Source organism: Macaca fascicularis, chromosome 4, assembly GCF_037993035.2.
Source record: "Macaca fascicularis isolate 582-1 chromosome 4, T2T-MFA8v1.1".
Lineage (NCBI taxonomy): Eukaryota > Metazoa > Chordata > Mammalia > Primates > Cercopithecidae > Macaca > Macaca fascicularis.
Genome location: NC_088378.1, coordinates 63,025,189 through 63,048,485, shown reverse-complemented (window position 1 = coordinate 63,048,485; position 23,297 = coordinate 63,025,189). Strand labels below are relative to the sequence as shown.

General features: G+C 42.2%; 1 protein-coding gene across 24 annotated transcripts in view; it reads right to left on the bottom strand.

Moving 5' to 3' along the window:
- Window positions 1–17,571, bottom strand: part of SCAF8 (SR-related CTD associated factor 8) — a 228,446-nt gene extending 210,875 nt beyond the window's left edge. For 11 of the 24 annotated variants that reach the window (XR_001490106.4, XR_001490104.4, XR_006697355.3 and 8 more), the window contains exons 1-2: window positions 17,040–17,571; window positions 8,312–8,374 (exon numbers count right to left, since the gene is read on the bottom strand). Coding sequence is in view for 13 of the 24 variants with exons in the window: in XM_015448999.4 (XP_015304485.1) it covers window positions 8,312–8,374; window positions 17,040–17,069 (93 nt within the window). In the remaining 11 variants the exon portion in view is untranslated. The remainder of the gene's footprint in view (window positions 1–8,311; window positions 8,375–17,039) is intronic. The other 13 variants (XR_012433558.1, XR_012433559.1, XR_012433562.1 and 10 more) reach the window with 3 other exon arrangements.
- Window positions 17,572–23,297: the final 5,726 nt, after the last annotated feature.

Sequence of the window (23,297 nt, the reverse complement as noted above, 5' to 3'; positions counted from 1 at the left end):
ACACCCATCTTCCTCATATCCATCTTCCTGTTATTACTAAACTCTATTGCAGTCATCCCTTCTTCTCCCTATTAGTATTACTTTAGTTGAGCCCCTCATCTTCTCTAGACTAATTTAACCTTCCTATCCCAAACTCATCCCGCCATTGCCCCTCCCTGCTCCACAAAGATGCTAATAATTTTTCTAAAACAAATTTAAAACTTGTGCTTTCATTTAAAGCCCGTCAGACTCTCAATTCCCTTTTGATTTAGAAGGTGATCCTATGCATGCTATATAAAGGCCCTTCATCAGAAAACCCAGGCTTAATTCTCCAATCACTTCTCCCTACCCTATGCCCTACCCAAAGTTGCAATTTCCTTGAATATGAGCTTCTATGTTTTGCACACAATGCCTGCACCCTTTCTACTGTATACATCAGTGTACACAGTAGAACGTACACAACATATACATAGGTGACACCATTACTCTTCATATCACAATGCTCATCACATTACTTTTCATCATATTCCCAGTCCCATCCCATCAGAAAGAGCTTTCTGAGGAAAAGGGTGTGTAGGTATACAATGTTGCGGACTACCTTGCGAACTGGCTGACAGATGGCAAGTAAGTAACAAAGCTCAAACCACCAGCAACTTTCCATGCACTCTTTCCAACCACCAGATGCTACTACTATTAAAACCTTTGTAGGCTCTTATTGTATTACAGCAATTTGAAAACTGTTTTGTAATTAAAATGAAAACATCAACAATTCTATAGGACTACTAAAACAAGAGCTTTTAGGCTGGGTGCAGTGGCTCATGCCTGTAATCCCAGCACTTCGGGAGGCTGAGGCGGGCAGATTGCTGAGGTCAGGAGTTCGAGGCCAGCCTGATCAACCAGAAGAAACCTCATCTCTACTAAAAATACAAAATTAGCCAGGCACGGTGGCACATGCCTGTAATCCCAGCTACTCAGGAGGCTGAGCCAGGAGAATCGCTTGAACCCAGGAGGCAGAGGTTGCAGTGAGCCAAGATGGAGCCACTGCACTCCAGCCTGGGCAACAGAGCTAAACTCTGTCTCAAAAAAAAGAGATTTTATTCATAGGCCTTCACCCATAGGATTATTTGGAATTAATAAACTGTTACAGCTCTAAGGGGACTGAGACATCTAATTCTTTGCTTTTGCAAATAAATCAAAGTACTGATTAGGGAATTTTGCACAATGATGCTGCAGCCTCTAACCAACTCCTTTAGGATTTTACTACTCTTTGGCTAAGTTGCTCACAACTTTCATTCTTGAAATTACCATCAAAACAGAGACAGGCTTCTAAAAACTTCTGAGTTGTCTCATAAAATGAGAATAAGAATTTGGAATTTCTTGTTCAACAAAAATTACTATAAAAATTGAAACCTTATTTCTTGATGTTAAAAAAAAAAGATATTAATTATCCTTACAAAGGCTAATTTAAAAACCACTCATAGAAATCATTTCAGAAAAAAAAAAAAGTAACATGGTAAAAATTCATCTTGACAATTTTTATTCAAAGGTGCTGATATTCAGCCAGAGGCAAGATGGATAATCTGTAAACAGTTCTTGAGCTTTTATTAACATTTAGTAAATAAATACTAGTCCTATTAGTAAACTTTGTCCCTATTTTAAGAAAATAACATAAGCAACTATATCCACAGCGGCTCTCAATGTTGGATAGTAATCATTCTCGTTATTATTTGTTAATTAAAGCCTTTTCATGTATGTAATATTTTTTAAAAGGTCTATAATGCACATGTACTTATCACTAAATTAGGTATGGGTTGTTTGTGCCAATTAGTGCAGTTTTATTTTATTGTCTTCCTTTAGTGAGTTAGCGCAGTAACACGTTGAAATCATAATGACTAAGAATCAGTTTCAAATAAATATTACACTTCACAAAAAAGGAAGGATGGAAAGCAATGAGCTAACCTTTTAAAATGTTGCCCCCTTTGCTGAATTTTTTAAATCAACTTTCGCAACAAGAATCCTCTCTGCAATTAAAATGTAAACAACTTTCAGTAAATAAAATGGCACTAAATGAGGAAAAACAAGAAACATACATTTCTAGTACACGTACACAGACACACAGACACACAGACACAAATGAATGTAAACTCCACGAAGGCAGAGGCTTGTTTTGGTTTTTCATTTGGTCTGTTTTGTACACTGTTGAATCCTAGTGCCTAAAATAGTATCTGCACGTGGTCAATGCAAAAAAAAAGTGTTGAATATTTCCATCAGGCAGCTTTTCAAGTGGTTTTGCTCTGTTTTTGATTTAAGATAAGCACTATAAGGCCTTTATGAGCTATACTGTTATGCTCAATTATAATTCTCGTTTACAAGTAGCATGTTATTAACCAAGTTCTCAAGTTTCTAAGTTTACTGCTGGGCCCAGCAAAGTACAGCCTTTGGCCTGTTTTGGTAGGCCCTCAAACTAAGGATGGCATATATATATATATATATATATATATATATATGGGGGTTTTTTTTTGTTTTGAGACAGGGTCTTGCTCTGTCACCCACGCTGGAGTAAACTGGCACAATCTCAACTCACTGCAACCTCCACCTCCCTGGATTAAGTAATCCTCCCAAGTAGCTAGGACTACAGACATGGATTACCATGCCTAGCTAATGTTTTTGTATTAATATTTTTTGTAGAGACATACTGTTTCACAATATTGCCCAGGCTGGTCTGGAACTCCTAAGCTCAAGCTCAAGCGATCAGACTGCCTCAGCCTCCCAAAGTGGTAGGATTACAGGCCTAAACCACCACACTCAGCCGACGGTTCTCTATTTTAAGCTTTGTAAAAGACAAAGAATATACAAAGAGGCCCACAACACCTAAGATATTTACTAATGCTCTACAGACAAATTTTGCTGCCCCCTGGACTGGAGATTCCACTCATAAAAGAATAAATTTTCTCTAAATATATACTTTCTTTCACCCATCAGTAGAATCTGCACTATTGGATCTCTTACCTAAATCCTTCTCCAGATCTAAGCCCCTGAAATTCAGAATGTTATCTTAAGAACGTTAAATAAATGCTTTGCTGTTTTGGTTTTTTATCAGAGCGTAAGTAGTTATGACATTGAAGCTAGGAAAAAGTAAATGATTAAAGTTAATTTATCTTTAATGTTTCACATACTAAAAAAAATAGCAAACAAGGACAAGGATGAAAAGAGGAAAAACGTCAAAATGGAATACAAACAGAAAAACTTGAACCTAACTGTATTTCAAATTAATAGCAAAACCACTTTAAGTGGGGGAAAAAACTAACCAAGTAATGTTTGTACATAGTATTTTAACTACATAACCTTAGGCAAAAACAAAAAATGAATTACAAACAAATATTAAACTCTAATTAATAGGTTTGTTTTCAGATATAGGCTTTAGCAATTCTGAAACTACTTTCTATGTATTTCAGGAATGAACAAATAATAAGTAAATATATTGTAGATAACAAAAGCCAGGTTTCTTGCTGTCAAAGAGAGAAATTACAGATTTGGAAAGAAGGAAAGCTAGAATGAACCCTACTGTTATTTGACTGGAATTGAAGATATGATGATGAATTCATGGCTTTTTAGATAAACAGATACAAAACAGATGAGAAAGAATGTATGTACATATATATAAAATTTACAGTTCTATCTAGTGATAGATATACATAAACTAAAAGAAACTAGAGAAATGGCTGATTCCCAGGCTGGGGCGGGAGTATTTTATTACACTAGAGAATAAGACAACTCAAAAAATAACGAGTACTTGTCTAAAGGACAAAGGAGCCAGCTTGCCTAGTCAAAACTGAGACAATCAAAGTATAAAGATAACTCAACTAATAATAAAAAAATGCATGAGTTTAGCTGGGTGCGGTGGCTCACGCCTGTAATCCCAGCACTTTGGGAGGCCGAGGCAGATCACTTGAGGCCAGGAGTTCAAGATCAGTCTGGTCAACATGGCAAAACCTGGACTCTACTAAAAATACAAAAATTAGCCAGGCATGGTGTTGTGTGCCTGTAGCCCCAGCTAGTCAGGAGGCTGAGGCACAAGAATCACTTGAACCTGGGACGTGGAGGCTGCACTGAGCTGAGATCATGCCACTGCACTCTAACCCAGGTGACAGAGTGAGACTCTGTCGTAAAAAAAAAAAAAAAAAAAAAAAACATGAGTTCATACTAATATAATATACACCTACATATATAAATAGGAAAGCTTGTAGAGAATGCAAACTAATAAATACAAAAATGATAGACTCAGAAAACCACCACTGGGCAATCACCATTAGTTCTGATTCATTTAAGAACAGAGAAGATGCTAAAACAAATGGTAAAAATTTGACGAGTAGCAAGATATTTGCATCTAAGTATCTCCCCAGAAGATACTATTAATAGTTACAAAGGAAACAGTAACTATACAGTAGGGAAACCTACAGATAAAAATTAGCACCCCAGCCTGAGCAACATAGCCAGACCTCCTCTCTACTAAAAATCTAAAAAATTAGGCAGGCATGTTGGTGTGCACCTGTAGTCCCAGCTACTCAGAAGGTTGAGGTCAAAGGACTGCTTAAGCCCAAAAGTTCAAGGCTGCAGTGAGCCATGATCACAGCACTGCACTCAAACCTGACCAAGAGAGCAAGATCCCTGTCTCTTTAAAAAATAATAATAAACAAAAGCTCAACATCCCTATTAATGGAATACATGGATAACATGATTCCTGATATCGTACACTGAGAGGAATACAATATTACTCCTGGAGTGTTCCTGCCAAAAATATAGAACCCAAACCTAATCATGAAGCAGCAGCAAATCAATATTAAAGCAATTCTAAAAATACTGGCCTATTTTTATCAAATATCATCTCAAAGGTCATACAAGAAAAGAGGAGTAACCAATCAATTCACATTAAGGGAGACTAAGACAAGAGAACGTTAAGGTGTGATGTAGAATTTACTCCAGTAAGGACATTACTGGTATGATTACTGAAACCTGAATATGATCTACAGACAACAGTACTGTATCAAAGTTAATTTCTTGATTTTGATCATTGTACTACAGTTAAATAAAATGTGCTTGTTTTTAAAATATACACAGAGTTATTTAGAGGTAAGGGGTACCATGAATTGGAATTTACTCTCAAAATGTTCAGAAAAGAAATATTTTCATTTGCATGTGAAGAGAGAGAAAAAGCAAATATGGCTACAGGAGGTAGAGAAATCTGGATGAAGTATACACAAAACTTCTTCATCATTCTTACTATTTTTCTATGAATGTGAAGTCATAAAAATTAAAAATGAGAAAATAAATTTGTATTTGGACATTACACCAGTAAAAACAAAACCACCAACCAAAAAAACCTATGAAAAATTGAATGATGGTTCTCCTTTACATCTAGCACCAAGGATTGAGAACTAGGTCCTTCTAATCCCTGCTCTAATGCTTACAGAATTGCATTTCCTTGGAAAAATCACAACTGTTCGGCCTCAGTTTCCTTATCTGTAAAATGGGATAACCCCTATCTAACCATTATCACAGAGTTAAACTAAAGATCCACGGAAACATGATAATGGCTGCAGAAAAGAGCGCAGAGTATAAAACACTGCATATTATAAAGTGGATCACTTTTTTCTAATATCTACCTTTTTTTCTTTTTAATTTTTGTAAGTATACAGTAGGCACACATACTTGTGTACATGAGATGTTTTGAAAAAGTGGTTTACTTCCCTCCCCCAGCCCCCACCCAGCCAGAGTCTTGCTCTGTCGCCCAGGCTGGAGTGCAGTGACGTGATCTCAGCTCACTGCAACCTCTCCCTCCCTGGTTCAAGAAATTCTCCTGCCTCAGCCTCCTGACTAGCTGGGATTACAGGTGCACACCACCACACCTGGCTAATTTTTACATTTTTAGTAGAGACGGGGTTTCAACATGTTGGCCAGGCTGGTCTCAAACTCCTGACCTCGTAATCTACCCACCTTGGCCTCCCAAACTGCTGGGATTACAGGCATGAGCCACTGTGCCCAGCAAAGTGGTAACTTCTAACAAATGTTTGGCAAATTAAAAGTACTTCATAAATATGTAAGACAGATTTTTGTTATCATAGTGAGCAGTTGTTACAGAAACTAGACATTTGCTACATCATGTTTTGATTTGTAAAAAACAAAATTACTTATTCAAAACTCAAAGGGCAAAAAAGATTAAATTTTTTTTTTTTTTACTCCAGAGGATTTTACTCATATATTTAAAATATTTCAATAAATTCAAACACTTATGCTTATTTTTTCTTGACCATAAAACTTTATGGTATCAAAAACATTGCTACATCAAAGAAAGCCATTAACTAGGACTTGGTCAACCTCTGAGACAGTGATCACTGTATAGAAATCGTTATATTATTTCCCAAGTTCTACACACTAAAGTACATGGCAAAGTATTCTTTCTTTGATAAGCTACTCAAATGAACCCTGAGGAATCACATCAAATTCAGAAAATATTTATAAAAGGGACATCAATTTTCTCAGATACTTAAACGTTTGCTTTAAAAATGAAAATACTTAGGCCGGGCGCGGTGGCTCAAGCCTGTAATCCCAGCACTTTGGGAGGCCGAGACGGGCGGATCATGAGGTCAGGAGATCGAGACCATCCTGGCTGACACGGTGAAACCCCGTCTCTACTAAAAAATACAAAAAACTAGCCGGGCGAGGTGGCGGGCGCCTGTAGTCCCAGATACTCGGGAGGCTGAGGCAGGAGAATGGCGTGAACCCGGGATGTGGAGCTTGCAGTGAGCCGAGATCTGGCCACTGCACTCCAGCCTGGGCGGCAGAGCAAAACTCCGTCTCAAAAAAAAAAAAAAATGAAAATACTTATTAGTTTGTTCTTCTAAATTCATAAGGCTTTGGTCTCCACTTAACAATAGTTGCTTTTTAAAATCATATGCATGTGGAGACTAATGATTCTCGCTGACAAAACATCCTTAAATCTGTATAAGAAATAGTTAAGATTCCAAAATATCAAATGGAGATTTTAAAACATATATAACAGACAATTTTGTATAAAACTTAATGTAACTAATCATATTTTCCCATTGTTTGAAAAATCATTTAACTAAGTCTACCTGCTCAGTCTCTATTCTGAGCAGTGGACAGGCAATCTGGACTCTAAGAGGAAAATGCTAAGAACAGATCAGGCTGCAACCAACATAGTCCTTAGCAAAGAAGCAATGCTGGAGTCAGTAGTGCCTGCACAGCCTCTCCAGCTCTGCAGCAAGTTCAATACACAAACTGGTAACAAGACAAAAGGAAAAGGATCACAACAACACAGGCTCCAAAAGGGCATGATTTCTGCTTGTCTGGTTTGCCACTATAACCCAGGAGATGGAAAAAAATCCCTAGGCCACAATACATGTTCATTAAATATTAGTTACATGCATAAACAAATTAAAGAATGAAATCCTAGGTCTTTCAAGTCAATCAATATAAATTACATTAAGTTGCAGAATTATTTTAAAAACAAATTTGGCATACATCAACTTAATAGTCAAAACTGTCTTTAGAGAACATGAGCAACCTAGTACCCATTCTGACTAAATAAATAAATGTCAAAGTTCCTGAGATTTTTCCTGACCTATAGTAGGTATTTTAATACATTTACATAGCATTCCTTAAGTTTAAAGGATGGCTGTATCAGAAACTCTTATAAAACAAAATTAGAAAGACGAAACAAATGCATATAATCAAAATCAGAAGCAGCAAATGCATCATGTTTACCATCAAATATGAGACAGAATCCATTTAGGTAAGAAATCACAAGCTATAAAAACAGTTCTCATCAGCATTTATTTCTCATAACCAATAGTACCTCTACCACAATCTGCTGCCTCTATAATTAGAAAATCAAAATTTCGATTTAGTCTTTGTTTATTCCTATAGCATATACGTCAATAATCTGTCATTTTATAGTTCAAAGAAATTCTTTAAGAGGTACATTACTAAATTAAGAGGTCTGCAATTCAAATAGTTCTATTTCTTTTGTAAAATCACATGGAGCAGAATACAAGTAAACACAACAAAAGTTTACACATGACTTATGCTCACTATTGAGCATAAAACTTTTTTCTCCAATTAACCTATTTTTTGTGAAGCAATTCAACTTATTCCCTAGACGCTCTCTTTTAAGACTACCAATCTATTCTAAGTGACAAACTTCATTCTGCTTCCCAAGTACTAACCATATAATCAAATATACTATTCCACTACCAATTGAAACCTAACATATTCCAAAGGGCCTGCCTTATGTGGGTTATCATCATCTTACTATGCTTCTTGTGTCCATGCTGCTGGAAAAGCAGTCTGTACAAGCAGGAGTAGAGGCACAATCCTGAGAGAGAGGAGTAGAGAAAGATGTTGAGAAAACAAAACCAGACAAAATGAGCTCACTTAAAAGTTCAGGAGCTCAGCCAGTGTTCAAGGTCAAGGTTGATTACATTCTTTCACACCATATGAGTTAGAAGTTGTCCAAAACAGCATAACTGGCCTTAGAAACAGGTATCTGAAATTGTACATACAAGTAGTAATATTATCACTAATTCTAAGCCACCTATACCCCTTCTGAAAAAGAAGCAAACGGGCCAGGCGCGGTGGCTCACACCTGTAATCCCAGCACTTTGGTTCGCCGAGGCGGGTGGATCACTTGAGGTCAGGAGTTCGAGATCAGCCTGGTCAACATGGTGAAACCCCGGCTCTACTAAAAATACAAAAATTAGCCGGGTGTGGTGGCACATGCCTGTAATTCCAGCTAGTGGGGAGGCTAAGGCAGGAGAATTGCTTGAACCCAGGAGGCGGAGGTTGCAGTGAACCGAGATTACGCCTCTGCACTCCAGCCTGGGCGAAGAAGCGAGACTCCGTCTCAAAAAAACAGCAAGCAAATGATCACAGAATATGACTCTTTAGGACACTGGGGCTATAAAGTCCCCTAAATGTTAATCAAAATTACTGTAACAAACTCCATGCTAGTCTAGAATGAAATAACTGAACTCCATGAAACATGCATTTCCATCGTGCCCAAAATTTTTTTATATTTAATGATGTGTATTTAACACTCTCAAATCATGCAGTCTCTCAAAACCGTTATCAGTTTCAATTATCCTTGTATTCTATTTTTAATGTAAGAAACAAACTTCTATATGTCATTTCAAACAGAAAAACAGAGCAAAATCAGACATGAAAATAACATAATTACTAGACAACATAAAACTCACAATGGATCTAAACTAACTGGAATCTTCAATGGACTACTCCCCTCCCCAATTCTCCTCCCCAAAGTAATAACCAGATGTTCAGAAATGTTAACTACCGTAGCCAAGGTCATTTAGCTACCTAGGATTGCATCCATTCATTCAAGAAATCTTTACTTAGCGGCCGGGCACGGTGGCACACACCTGTAATTCCAGCACTTTGAGAGGTCAAGGTGGGTGGATCTCTTGAGACCAGTTCTATACCCGCCTACCAGCCTGGGCAACATGGCAAGACCCCATCTCTATTCAAAACACAAAAATTACCCAGGCATGGAGGTGAATGCCTGTGGTCCCAGCTACTCAGGAGGCTGAGGTGGGAGAAATGCTTGAGGCAGAGAGGCAGAGGTTGCAGTGAGCCCTGATGGCACCACTGCTCTCGAAACTGGATGACAGAGCAAGGCCCAGTCTCAAAAAAAAAAAATCTTTACTTTACATATATACTGTGTATTAGGATACCGTGCTATGAACCAAGGACATGAAACAAAGGAAATACAGTCACTGTCCTCATAGAGCTTATCGTCTAGTGGTAAAGACTACTAAAATTACTTAAAATTGCTATGATCACTGGAAGAAAAAGCACAGTGTTTTAAGACAGTTTAACAGGAGACCTAAATCAGTCATTCTGAACCAGGGTAACCATGCCCCGCAAGAAACATTTAGCAACGTCTGGAAACATTTTTGGCTGTCGTAATTGTGGAGGGTGCTAGTGGTATCCAATGCATAGAAGCCAGGGATGCTGTAAACATCCTGGAATGCATAAGACTGCTCCCCAAGCAAACAATTATCCAGCCCAAAATATCAATAGTTCCCAAGATATTTAGATCTTGGGTTCTCATATGAGCAGAAAGGGGTTAGTGAAAGATTTCCTTCCTTTATAACACTAAGTATGCTACATCTTTAAAGGACTTTCACAAGGTAAAAAGAAAAAAATACAGCCTGACTGACAGAATTAACCAGAACTCCCACTAGAAAATGATAATAGGAAAGGAAAAGCAGAGACAGATTCCCTGGTAGATGAAAATAAAAGACAAACGCAGTGTTTTATAGCTGCTTCCCATAAATTCCCTATCCCGAACTGTCGACAAAGGAAAAATATACAAACTAAAAACAAATTTCACATTTGTATTATGCCCTCTACCTTTTCTACTTTTCTCTTCTAACCCATGTCTACTACCAGATGTTGGTGAAATTACAAAAAGTCCTGTAGTTAGACAAAATACCCACACTGAATACAAAATTGGAAGTAAAATAAAACGGAGATGGAAGTTCACTTTATAGAACAGAAAAATGTAGTGGATATTAAATTGATTCTGGAAAGCCTGCATCCTGGAATAGTTTAAAGATTAATCTATCCGAAAGGATCCCAAAGACAAAAAATACTAAGAATTTAGGTATCCTAAAGACAATTAAAGGTAACAGAATCCTCTAAATTTATGAACTAAGGTAAATCCAGAAATTAAACTGAAATTACTCTTCTGACATATCTCAAACCTACATATCTGGTCCTACATCTTCCCACTTAGCCTATTCAGAGCAGCAAGAGAAATAGATCATGGGGGAAAGGCTACATTGTAATACACTAGCAATACAAAGGACCTGAAAAAAATAGATCACTGACTGGTATTTCATTATGTTAAAGATTAACTGTTAACTTTTTTGAGGTGTGATTAATGGTAAAGGGACTGTGTTTGTTTGTTTGAAGTACTTAAAATTTAAAAGAATCTGGCCAGGACAGTGGCCCACCCCTGTAATCCCAGTACTTTGGGAGGTCAACGCAGCAGGATCATTAAAGGCCGGGAGTTCAAGAACAGCCTGGACAACATATTGACACCCCCCACTCATCCCTACAAAAAATTTAAAAATTAGGTGTGCATAGTGGCGCATGCCTGTAGTCCTGGTTACTTAGGAGGCTGAAGCAGGAAGATCACTTGAGCCCAGGAGTTCAAGGTTACAGTAAGCTATGATCCTGTCCTTGCACTCTCTAGCCTGGGCAAGAGAGACTCAGTCTTAAACAACAACAACAATCTGCTATGTTTTAAAATGCCCTCTCGAACTAAAGTAAAGAATGGGTCGTGCACTTGCCACTGTCTCACGACCCCTTTTCAAAGAAACAAAAAAGGAAACAAAAAAATAGAACAAGATCCTACCAGAATGACCTCCAAACAGTGATCATTCTTAAATACTGAGTATAGATATGCAGCTCACATAAAACTGCTGCATTCCAGCAATCAATGCAGTCCCAAAGTAATCCACAGATTTAGGCAGTTCAATCTGCGACCCTTTTCACTAGGAAGAAATGCTAAATCATTACAAGTGCCACCATCTTAGAGCAGCAGCAACTGCAATAGCTTGCTCTGGTAATTCTCTTACGGTTAACTGCTCACCCACTGACTCTGAGGAAATCCTGTATTCTAACCTGAACTTCAGTCTTTCATCATTTCAGAATTGAAAGTAGGCCGGGCGCGGTGGCTCAAGCCTGTAATCCCAGCACTTTGGGAGGCCGAGACGGGCGGATCACGAGGTCAGGAGATCGAGACCATCCTGGCTAACACAGTGAAACCCCGTCTCTACTAAAAAATACAAAAAACTAGCCGGGCGAGGTGGCGGGCGCCTGTAGTCCCAGCTACTCGGGAGGCTGAGGCAGGAGAATGGCGTAAACCCGGGAGGCGGAGCTTGCAGTGAGCCGAGATCTGGCCACTGCGCTCCAGCCTGGGCGACAGAGCAAAACTCTGTCTCAAAAAAAAAAAAAGAATTGAAAGTAGTGGTCATGGGATTAAACTTTCATCACAGGGATGATGTTTAAATAGAAATTATTTTTTTCCCACAAAATGAGCACAGGGGGCACTTAAAAAAAATAAATTCTTGAGCCTAAATATCATTTAACTTGTGATAAGAGAAATTTACCTTGGCCGGGCGCGGTGGCTCAAGCCTGTAATCCCAGCACTTTGGGAGGCCGAGACGGGTGGATCACAAGGTCAAGAGATCGAGACCATCCTGTCTAACACAGTGAAACCCCGTCTCTACTAAAAAAATACAAAAAAACTAGCCGGGCGAGGTGGCGGGCGCCTGTAGTCCCAGCTACTCGGGAGGCTGAGGCAGGAGAATGGCCTGAACCCGGGAGGCGGAGCTTGCAGTGAGCTGAGATCCGGCCACTGCACTCCAGCAAGGGGGACAGAGTGAGACTCCGTCTCAAAAAAAAAAAAAAAAAAAAAAGAGAAATTTACCATATAATTCCTGCACAATTAAAGGATCTTCTGACACACTAATTTTTAACACAGAAGTGAAAGGTCAATTTCTTTGAGAAATTATGGTAGGGTGGGTAGACATGACAAAAACAACTCATACATGCCTTGCATAAAGTCTGGGATTTTCATAGCTGAAACTCATCCACAGTTTGCAGATTAAAAATCTATATTATCAGGGTTTTCTTTTTCTTTTTTTTTTTTTTGGAGCAAAGTCTCACACTGTTGCCCAGGCTAGAGTGCAGTGGCTATTCACAGGTGCAGTAATTGCACTCTGCAGCCTCGAACTCCTGAGCTCAACAGATCCTCCCACCTCAGCCTTCCAAGTAGCTAGGACTACAGACACACACCCACAACTCACAAAAATCTATATTCCTAAAGTCTCTGGCATCTTCCTGTTTTCAAACCAATGATCTCCACAAAATTAAAACATGGGGGTGATAAAATTCAGTCTGGAAAAACCTGAGCCTTAGCAAGCCATAAAAGGTAAGTATTTCATATTTTAAACATTTAATTTGGGGCAAGCACCATGGCTTAGGCCTGTAATCCCAGCACTTTGGGAGGGGAGGTGGGCAGACCACCTGAGCTCAGGAGTTCAAGACCAGCCGGGGCAACATGGCAAAATCCTGTCTCTACAAACAAAACAAAACAAAACAAAACAAACAATTAGCCCGGCGTGGTGACCTGCCGACAGCAAGTACCTGTCTCAGTATTTTTGATTCAGGGTTGCACTGTTGCCTGGGCCAGAGTGTAGTGTGGTGGTGTAGCTCAGTGCAGCCTCCACGTTCCTGGCTCATGAGATCCTCCCACCTCAGCACCTGCCCCCTCCTTTACACCCCTTCACCCAAGTTGGGACTACAGGCATGTGCCACCATGACCAGCTAATTTGTGTTGTTGTTGTTTTGTAGAGATAGGGGTTTCGCCATGCTGGCCAGGCTAGTGTGGAACTCCTGAGCTCAAGTCATCTGCCCGCCTTGGCCTCCCAAAGTGCTGGGATTACAGGCATGACCCATGGAGCCCAGCCTATTTTAAATATTTTAAGGTGAACTATCAAAATATCTTATTGACAAACATTCCTGATTATTCTTAAGAGCTAAATTTTGATTCCTTACAAAGCAAATGGAATAATTCAATGTTTCAAAGATACCTTTAAATTTAGCAGAGAAAGTTGTGGTGGATTAAGCCCAAAGATAAACACCTTTAAAAGCCAAATTGACTATAAGCATCGAAAACATCCTTTTCTCCTAATCCTGTTAACTAGAATTCCTTTTTAATTTTTGTAATTTGTAACACATAATTTAATGGAAAACAATCATTATTGAACTATTTCTCAGCATATGCTTATTTGCAATAACAAAATGTTTACTACACATTAGCAAATATTACAACATTCACAGAAACTGCATTCAAAATAAAAAACAGTATTATGTATTGTGTTTGTGTTTAAACAAAAAAAAAAAAGTATTTTTCTGAATCTTCTTCAAATATATTTCCCTTCCTCAACTCTCTGACTCCGTACTGCTATTTTTAAGCTAACCCCACTTTGAAACATGGTGAAACTAGACCATATAAATAAATAAGGAAGTTACAAGACTTAAGTTCTTTGAAATCCATAAAGGGAAAGGGGAGAGTGCTACATACACTAAAACGGGACTACCACAAACCTCAAGTTCCTGTAAAATGAGAAAACAGGTGAAACACCTATCTAAACATGTAAATGTTAGGCCTTCTTATCCTTAATTAATATTAAAACAAAAAACTGGCATTAACATTTCTTCCCTACTGTGACCAACCACAGTGCACTAAACACTTGTTCACATCTAATATTTGGGAGCTACTGTTTAAAACGTCATGGATGGGCCGGGCACTGTGGCTCATGCCTGTAATCCCAGCACTTTGGGAGGCCGAGGCGGGTACATGACCTGAGGTCAGGAGTTCAAGACCGGCCTGGCCAACAAGATGAAACCTCATCTCTACTAAAAACACAAAAAATTGGCTGGGCATGGCGGCGGGCGCCTGTAATCCCAGCTACTCCGGAGGCTGAAGCAGGAGAATCGCTTGAACCCAGGAGGTGGAGGCTTCAGGGGCCAAGATCTCACCATTGCACTCTAGCCTGGGCAACAAGAGCAAAACTCCGTCTCAAAAAAAAAAAAATGTCTTGGATGGCCCTTTGAGGGGGAGGACCACATTATTAGGAACCCCCGCAAAGACAGACACCCATCAAAGTGTGTGGGGGGAGGGGGGTGGCGGGAGGAATTAAATCCAATGATGGCAACAAAAAAATAAAATAGTAACACCCCAGGCGTGGTGGCTCACATCTGTCATCCCAGCACTTTGGGAAGCCAAGGTGAAAGGATCGCTTGGGCCCAGGAGTTCAAGACCATCCTGGGCAACATAAGAAGTCCTCCTCTCTATAAAAAATAAAATCGGTGGGCGTGGTGGCTCTGGCCTGTAATCTCAGCTACTTGGGGGGCTGAGGTGAGAGGAGGACCCCTTGGGCCCGGGAGGCAAATGCTGCGGTGAGCCAAGATCACACCAGTGCACTCCAGCCTGGGTGACAGAATGAGACTCCTTCTCAAAAAAAGAAAGATAGCTATGAAAAAACTGAAACTCCAGGCACGGTGGCTCACGCCCATAATCCCAGCACTTGGGGAGGACGAGGCGGGCCGATCACTTGAGGTCAGGAATTTGAGGACAGCCTGGCCAATATGGTGAAACCCTGTCTCTACCAAAAATACAAAAATTAGTCGAGCGTGGTGATGCACGCCTGTAATCGCAGCTACTCGGGAGGCTGAGGCAGGAGAATCGCTTGAAACTGGGAGGTGGAGGCTACAGTGAGCTGAGATGGTGCCACTCTAGCGTGGGTAACAAGAGCGAGACTCCACCTCAAAAAAAAAAAAAAAAAAGAAGAAGATTCCCAAGTGTATTGCTCTAATTTATCAATATTAAAAATAAAAAATGTAGTATTAAAAAAGAAAATGCTTTCTAAAAAAAGTTATATATCACCGTTTTCTAAAATAGCCCAAATATTATCTACCGTTTAGCCTCTCTGCTAAGATTTCCAAATACTGTTTTTCTTTTTAAAGAAATTGAAACAACATAAAATTATGCAACGGCATTTAAAAGTACTGTCCTATATGGGCCGCCACAACAAAAAGCCTAGTATTTTAAGACGTAAATATTACAGATACTCTTTAACAATCATAGTATTTAATAAAGTATTAACATTTCAAGAGTTCGTAAAATTTATGCTAATTTAGTTAGCAGCATAATTACATTTTTTCTTTTCTTCTTTTTTTTTTTTGCTTTGTAGACAGAGTCTCACTCTGTCACCGGGCTGGATTGCAGTGGCGCCGATCTGGGCTCACTGCAACCTCCGCCTCCCAGGTTCAAGCGATTCTCCTGCCTCAGCCTCCTAAGTAACTGGGATTACAGGCGCCCGCCACTACGCCCAGCTAATTTTTTGTTTTTAGTAGAGACAGGGTTTCACCATGTTAGCCAGGCTGGTCTTGAACTCCTGACCTTGTGACTGGCCTGCCTCGGCCTCCCAAAGTGCTGGGATTACAGCCGTGAGCCACTGTTCCCGGCCATAATTACACTTTCTAAGGCTTACGGGTAGGGGTACTAATGCTGACTGTGCAGATGTGTACTTGCTATGTTTAATGTTTACATTAAGGCATATTGAAGTCAGAGTTTAAAAAGAAACTGAATACATCTTACCAAAACCTGTCTTCTTCCAGACTAGTAAACTCAACTACACTGTGAAAACTGGAATATGCTTTTTAAAATCTCGTTTGACACGTGAATGAGCCAGCGAGAAATGTTTCCCCCAGAATCTTCCATCTCTCGATGCACAGATCTCTCCCTACCATTTGTCTTTATGTCGTGATGGATTAGAAGAGGAGGGAGTAAAAATAGAAGATACCGCAGAATAACCTTTGCCTGTCTACAAATCATCCAATTAGCTCAAGTCCCTAGCTGGCAGGTTACCTAGTCAACAATGTCTCAATTATAAACACTACGTGTAACGTGACCACAGATCAACACCCCGTAGGTTCATTTCCCCCACCGCCCCCAATCGGTGTCAGCCTCAATGAGGACCCGGGAAGGTCTGGAGAGTGATGTCCAGCGTCCACTTAAATCCTCAAAGGCCCAGGAAGGAGGTGGGCGGGCCAGGCCTCGGAGGAACTGACCTCGAGGGACCTGTCGGGAGTCTCCGGGGGAGGGCCCAACCGGGTCTTTCCCTCCAAGCCCGCAGCCATTCCATAGGGCGCCGGAGACGCCAGAACCTCCCTCCGTCCCAGGGCGGCCCTCCCCCAACCCTCCTCCCGGACCCGGGGGAGGGGCACCCAGAGGAGAAACACCCCTCCCCCACGGGCACTGCTAGGCCACCGCTCACCCCACCCTTAAAAAACCCGCAGGCCCGCGCCCACCCTCCGGGCCCCGGCCTCGACACGGGGTGGGGGCGGTGCGGGCAGGAGCAGGGGAGCCGGGCTGCCATACCAACCTCGCTATTGAAGGTCTTCACGGCCTCCATGTTGTCGCTGCGGAGGCCCCGAGCCCGGCGGCGGAAGAGGCGGCGGCCACTGCACTGGGTGGGGAGAGCGAGACGCGGGCTGCTGCGTGGCCGCGAGGAGGGGGCGCTGGCGGGAGAGCGGGCCGCTGCGACCTCGGGGCGGAGTGGAAGGGCACGCGCTGGCGGGGAAGGGCTCCCTCAGCGGCAGCGCGGCCCCGGCATGGCCGCTAGGGCGGGGGGGAGCGCCGTTCTAGGGAACAGAGGCGCTGCCGGGGCGGGTCGGCGGCGGACGGGGGGGAGGGGCTGGGCCGCGGCGCCTTCTCTTCTCCGCCGCGCTCCGTCTCGGTCCCCCTCCCTCTAGCCCCGTCCCCTACACTCTCCACCCCCTTTTTCCCCTTCCTCCGACGGGCTCCTGTTTCACCTCCCTGCCGCTCGGGCCGCAGGAACCAGCCCCGTTCGGCGAAGACAGAGGAGGAAGCGCTGGCAGCAGCGGCTGCGGCATCCAATATGGCGGACTCGAGTCGGGCCGCGCAGCTCGGGGATCCGCGACGCCGGCCAGCGCGCCCCCTGGCGACTGGACCGTGCGAGCCCCGGCGGCCGCGCGGAAACCATCGAGCGGGCTGGGGCCAGAGCGTCGCCGCCCGGAGGCCCGCCTAGGCTCCGCTGCGTTCGCCTTGCCCCCCTGGGCCGCCCGCGCCTCGCCCCCTCCCCGCGCCCAGCGGACGCGGGAGCGAGCGCTGCGGCATCTCGGGCAACACCGCGGCGGGTTTGTACCGCGGGAGGAGGCAGCTCCAAAGCGCGGCTCTAAGAACCTAAACGTGCCCAAGAAGCGGCAAGTTTAGGAAATGTGCGCATTTCCCTTGTTTCCCGGTGGATTGGTCCTTTTGCACAAGCGGCAGGGTTTCGTTGCTTTTCAGAACTTTACTGGACAGTCGCCCTAAATATCCGCAGCCCCCGCCAAGAAAAAGTTCCTGGTCACGTATTTGGTGACTGAACTCAAGCGTTTTAATTGCACAGGGAGGGAACATTAGAAACCAAAATGTTGGATCCGGGTTGGGGCAGGCGGCGCTCCTTGCAGGAAATGCTGGCTGCATAGGATCCAGGGACTGGAGTGGCACAATGAGTGCATTTGTCTGCAAGGCGGGAAGGGGACCCTAGAATGCAGAACACTTGAATAGGTGAAAAGGGAACCCGTCTGTTTCGGAAGATGAATTGTTCTAAAGGAATTTTGCCCTAGGATACTTGGAGTAACGGTAAATACAGTATTTCTTAGATGGACTAGGAGATGCTGCTAGTCAAAAGCCTTCTCTCTCGTGCAGCGCAAAATAAGGTACCAATTTAAAAATATTTATTGATGTTAAAAGACATGGATGTATCGTGGAACCCTGAACACTGCTGTCCTCTTGTTGAAAGTCATTTTTCAACAATCACTCCCAAATTCACTCGGAGAGAGGAACATGAGGGCAGAATCGTACTTTTGGAGAGTTTAGGAATCCAGGTAGTTCCTAAGAGCTATGCCCAGAACTCCGTGAAACTGAGAAAGTAAGGCCCTTCTTGAGGTTTCAGAGCCTTCACTCTACTTCATTGGCAGCTTTAGTATAGGGGCTGGCTACTGAGAATTTAACAGGGATAACTCACTAAGTGCTTTTATTTTTACTTTCAAAATCTCAAATTCTGTCACAGATTTCTCCACCGCCTCCCATCTTCAGGCCTAGCCATGATCTTTTACCGACACTTGCAGTAGCCTCCTAACTGGTCCCTTGCTTGTCTTCCTGACATTTCTAGACAGTAGCCGAGGGATGTTTTTCTTAGATAAATCAGATCAGGTCACTCCCTTACTTAAGTCCCTTTGCCCATCTGATATCCTCATAACTTCTCACCATGGCCTGAAGGCCCGGCCCAGCCTGCCGCAGCTCACACCTCCTTCCCTTGCTCCCTGGCTCTCCTCCTGCCACACTGGCCTTTCTGTTACTTGACAACAAGCAGTGTTTTCCTAGGTAGGACGATTGTGTCTCTTCCCACAGGGTGCTGTTGCTTTTGTCCTTTCCATAGTTGACTCCTCCTCCTTCAGTCTTCCTGAAAGAGGTCTCCTCATCACTCCGTCTAAAGGAGCATTTTCTGTGGCTTGAGAAAGTACTGCACTCAGTTCTGTGCGTGCCAGATTCTCACTATCAAAAGTCACTGCTTTGAAGCCGGGTGTGGTGGCTCTCGCCTGTAATCCCAGTACTTTGGGAGGCCAAGGCGGGTGGATCACCCAAGGTTAAGAGTTCAAGACCAGCCTGGAAAACAGTGAAACCCCGTCTGTACTAAAAATACAAAAAAAAAAAAAAAGCCAGGCGTGGTGGCACGCGCCTGTAGTCTCAGCTCAGGAGGCTGAGGCAGGAGATTCGCTTGAACCTGGAAGGCAGAGGTTGCAGCCTGCCGAGATCGCGCGACTGCACTCCAGCCTGGGCAACAAGAGTGAAGCTGTCTCAAAAAGAGAAACAAAAAGAAAAGAAAGAAAAAAAAAAGGCGCTGCTTTGGCCTGCGAGGGATTATTTATTCGGTCATACATGAAATGAATGTTGATGGAATTACTTAGGCCTGAGAAATTAAAATGCAATACAAGCTAAAGGATAAAATCAGTGGTTAACATACTTCACAATTTGATTTAATAAAGCTTCCACATTCAGGATGGTAACAGAGGGCATAGTTTGATCAGGGGAAGCAGGGGGGTAAGATCCAGAGAGCAACCTAAACACAATGGTTTTTTTTTTTTTTTTTTTGAGACGGAGTCTCTCTCTGTCTCCAGGCTGGAGTGCAGCGGCGCGATCTTGGCTCACTGCAACCTCCGCCTTCTGGGTTCAAGCGATTCTCAAGCCTCAGCCTCCCGAGTAGCTGGGATTACAGGCTTGTGCCACCACACCCAGCTAATTTTTGTATTTTTAGTAGAGACAGGGTTTCACCATGTTGGCCAGGATGGTCTTGATCTCCTGACCTTGTGATCCCCCTGCTTTGGCCTCCCAAAGTGCTGGGATTAAAGCCGTGCCCAGCGTTTTTTTTTTTTGGTTTTGTTTTTTGTTGTTGTTTTGGTTTTTTGAGACTGAGTTTTGCTCTTGTCACCCAGGCTGGAGTGCAATTACACGATCTCGGCTCACTGTAACCTCCGTCTTCCGGGTTCAAGCGATTCTCCTGCCTTAGCCTACACGATCTCGGCTCACTGTAACCTCCGTCTTCCGGGTTCAAGCGATTCTCCTGCCTTAGCCTCCGGCGTAGCTAGGACTACAGGCAACTGACATCAGGCCCGGCTAATTTTTGTATTTTTAGTAGAGACAGGGTTTCACCATGTTGGCCAGGCTGATCTGAAACTCCTGACCTCCGGTGATTCACCCTCCTCGGCCTCCCAAAGTGCTGGGATTACAGGTGTAAGCCACCTCACCCAGCCTAAACACAGTCTTAATATGAGAAGGCGATAAAGCAAGAGAAGGGTTAGAGGGGAGCCCAGGGATCCAGTGCAATGACTATATACAAAATTTATACACAACTACATATTTACAGAGTGTGAAAACAATACCCATGTGTGTGTGTCTGTGTGTGTGTGTGTATGTATGTATGTTAGGATTCTGAATGCCAGTATAACCAGCCAATTTGAGCTAGTTTAAGTATAAAAGAATAATTCATTATTACAATACAGGTTTTTCTCATGTGGTTCAAAAGTCAGATATGTAGCTGAGTCCAAGGGAGGGACTTGAACCAAAATAGAAAACCTAAGAGGCAATGTAATCTCTGCTTATCTGTTTAATTTTTCTATTGCTTTACCCAGTTCTCCGTTTTATCTAGTGGAATCTATTACTTTTGGTTTTATAGTTCTAGACAACTAGAGGACCTGAATGAAGACCTCTTCCTTGCCAGGTCCAAATTCCCAAGGGAAGAAATAAGGAATTTCATTGACCCCACTTGGATTAGGTGACCATCACCAAGAAACTGAAGACCACTAATTTGGTTCTGAAAAGACTGATATGAAATCGTGGTCAGGAGTACTCCAATCATTGGAAGAGATATTTCATAATCTAAAGTTTCTGGTGTTCTCCTGTAAATGTTGTTATCATCAGACTGTCCCCAAGGACTAAATAGTTTTTGGTAGTAGCTTATAGAAATTAATTCAGCCATGGCCAAGAGGTCCGAGTCAAAAATAGTCTAGAGCAGTAGTCACCATAGAACTTTCTGGGGTCATGGAAATGTTCAGCCGGGCGCGGTGGCTCACGCCTGTAATCCCAGCACTTTGGGAGGCCGAGGCGGGCGGATCACAAGGTCAGGAGATCGAGACCACGGTGAAACCCCGTCTCTACTAAAAATACAAAAAATTAGCCGGGCGCGGTTGTGGGCGCCTGTAGTCCCAGCTACTCGGGAGGCTGAGGCAGGAGAATGGCGTGAACCCGGGAGGCGGAGCTTGCAGTGAGCCGAGATCGCGCCACTGCACTCCAGCCTGGGCGACAGAGCGAGACTCCGTCTCAAAAAAAAAAAAAAAAAAAAAAAAAAAAGAACTTTCTGGGGTCATAGAAATGTTCTGAATCTGTGCTGCCCAATTCAGTAGCACTAGCCTTGTGTGGCTATTGTGCACTTGAAATATGGCTAGGGCAGCTGAGGAAGATAATTTCCAATTTAATTTTACTTTAATTGACTCATGTTTAAGTATGTGGCTAGTGGCTACCATATTGGAAGGCATAGGTCTAGCTAGAGGGTACTCACTCCCATGGATAGGGCACTTTTTAGATAAGGGATAATTGTGAGGTAGCACTAAACAAACAAACAAAAAAAAAAAACCTGTGAATTATTAGCTGTTAGAAGGAATAATATATGTTTATGAGGTACTTTTAAAATGGGGCAAAAACCTGGAGCATTGTCTAAATTAAAAGTAATTCCCATCCAATTGGAAAAAAGAAAACTTAGGAAGCAAACATTCCAGAATGCTTAGTAAATTCGGGTATAGAGACAAATGAATTATTATACTACCAACAAAATGATTTTTACAAGATTGTGGGAAACTATTTGGCCGTTCCTCAAAAAATTAAGCATAGAATTGCCGTATGATCTAGCAAGTTCACGTATGTGTATGTAGCCAAAAGAACTGAAAGCAGAGACTTAGACATGCATGTTCAGAACAGTGTTACTCACCGTTGTTAAAAGGTGGCAGCAACCCAAGTGTCCATTGATGGATGAATGGATAAACAAAATGTGGTACAATGGAATATTCAGCCTTAAAAATGAAGGAAATTCAAGGCCCAGCACAGTGGCTCACGCCTGTTATCCCAACACTTTGGGAGGCCAAGACAGGCAGATCACTTGAGGTCAGGAGTTCGAGACCAGGCTAGCCAACATGGTGAAACCTCATCTCTACTAAAAATACAAAAATTAGCCAGACGTGATGGTGCGCTCCTGTAATCCCAGCTACTCAGGAGGCTGAGGCAGGAGAATCGCTTGAACCTGGGAGGCGGAGGTTGCAATGAGTTGAGATCATGCCATTGCACTCCGGCCTGGGCGACAAGAGCAAAACTCCTTCTCAAAAAAAAAGAAGGAAATTCTGATACATGCTATAACACAGTTTAACCTTGAAGACATTGTGCTAAGAGAAAAAAAGCCAGTTATAAAAGAACAAGTACTGTATGATTCCACTTATATCAGGTACCTAGAATAGTCAAACTCAGAGAGACAGAAAGCAGAATGGTAGTTGCCAGGGAATGGGGGAGAGAGAAACCAGGAGTTGTTATTTAATAAGTACAGAACTTCAGGTTGGGAAAATGAAAATTTCTGGAGGTGGCTGGTGGTAATGGTTGAACGACAGTGTGAATGTACTTAATGCCATAGGGCTGTACACTTAAAAATGGTTAAAAATAAGTTTTATGTGTATTTAATCACAATTTTTCAAATTTAAACAAATGGTTAGAATAGGACTAGAAATATAAGAGAAATGTATATGATAAGACTAAATACAAGGGCGTAGAAAACAATGTATTTAGCTCTAAAAGTATGTATGTAAGGCCTGAAAATTATATGAAAAATAAAAATTGTATTAATATACTGGGATTATGAGATTTTTAAAAATATTTTGTCCCTTTCTAATAATTCAGTAATTTTCTATCTCATTTTTTTAATGGGCACCATATAATTCACAAAGTCACCAAATTTGATAGTGAAACCAGGCATCCTGAGAGAAGCATAAGATATTAAAAGTAAACATTTTACTTTTACCAACTTCATTTAAAGTAAGTA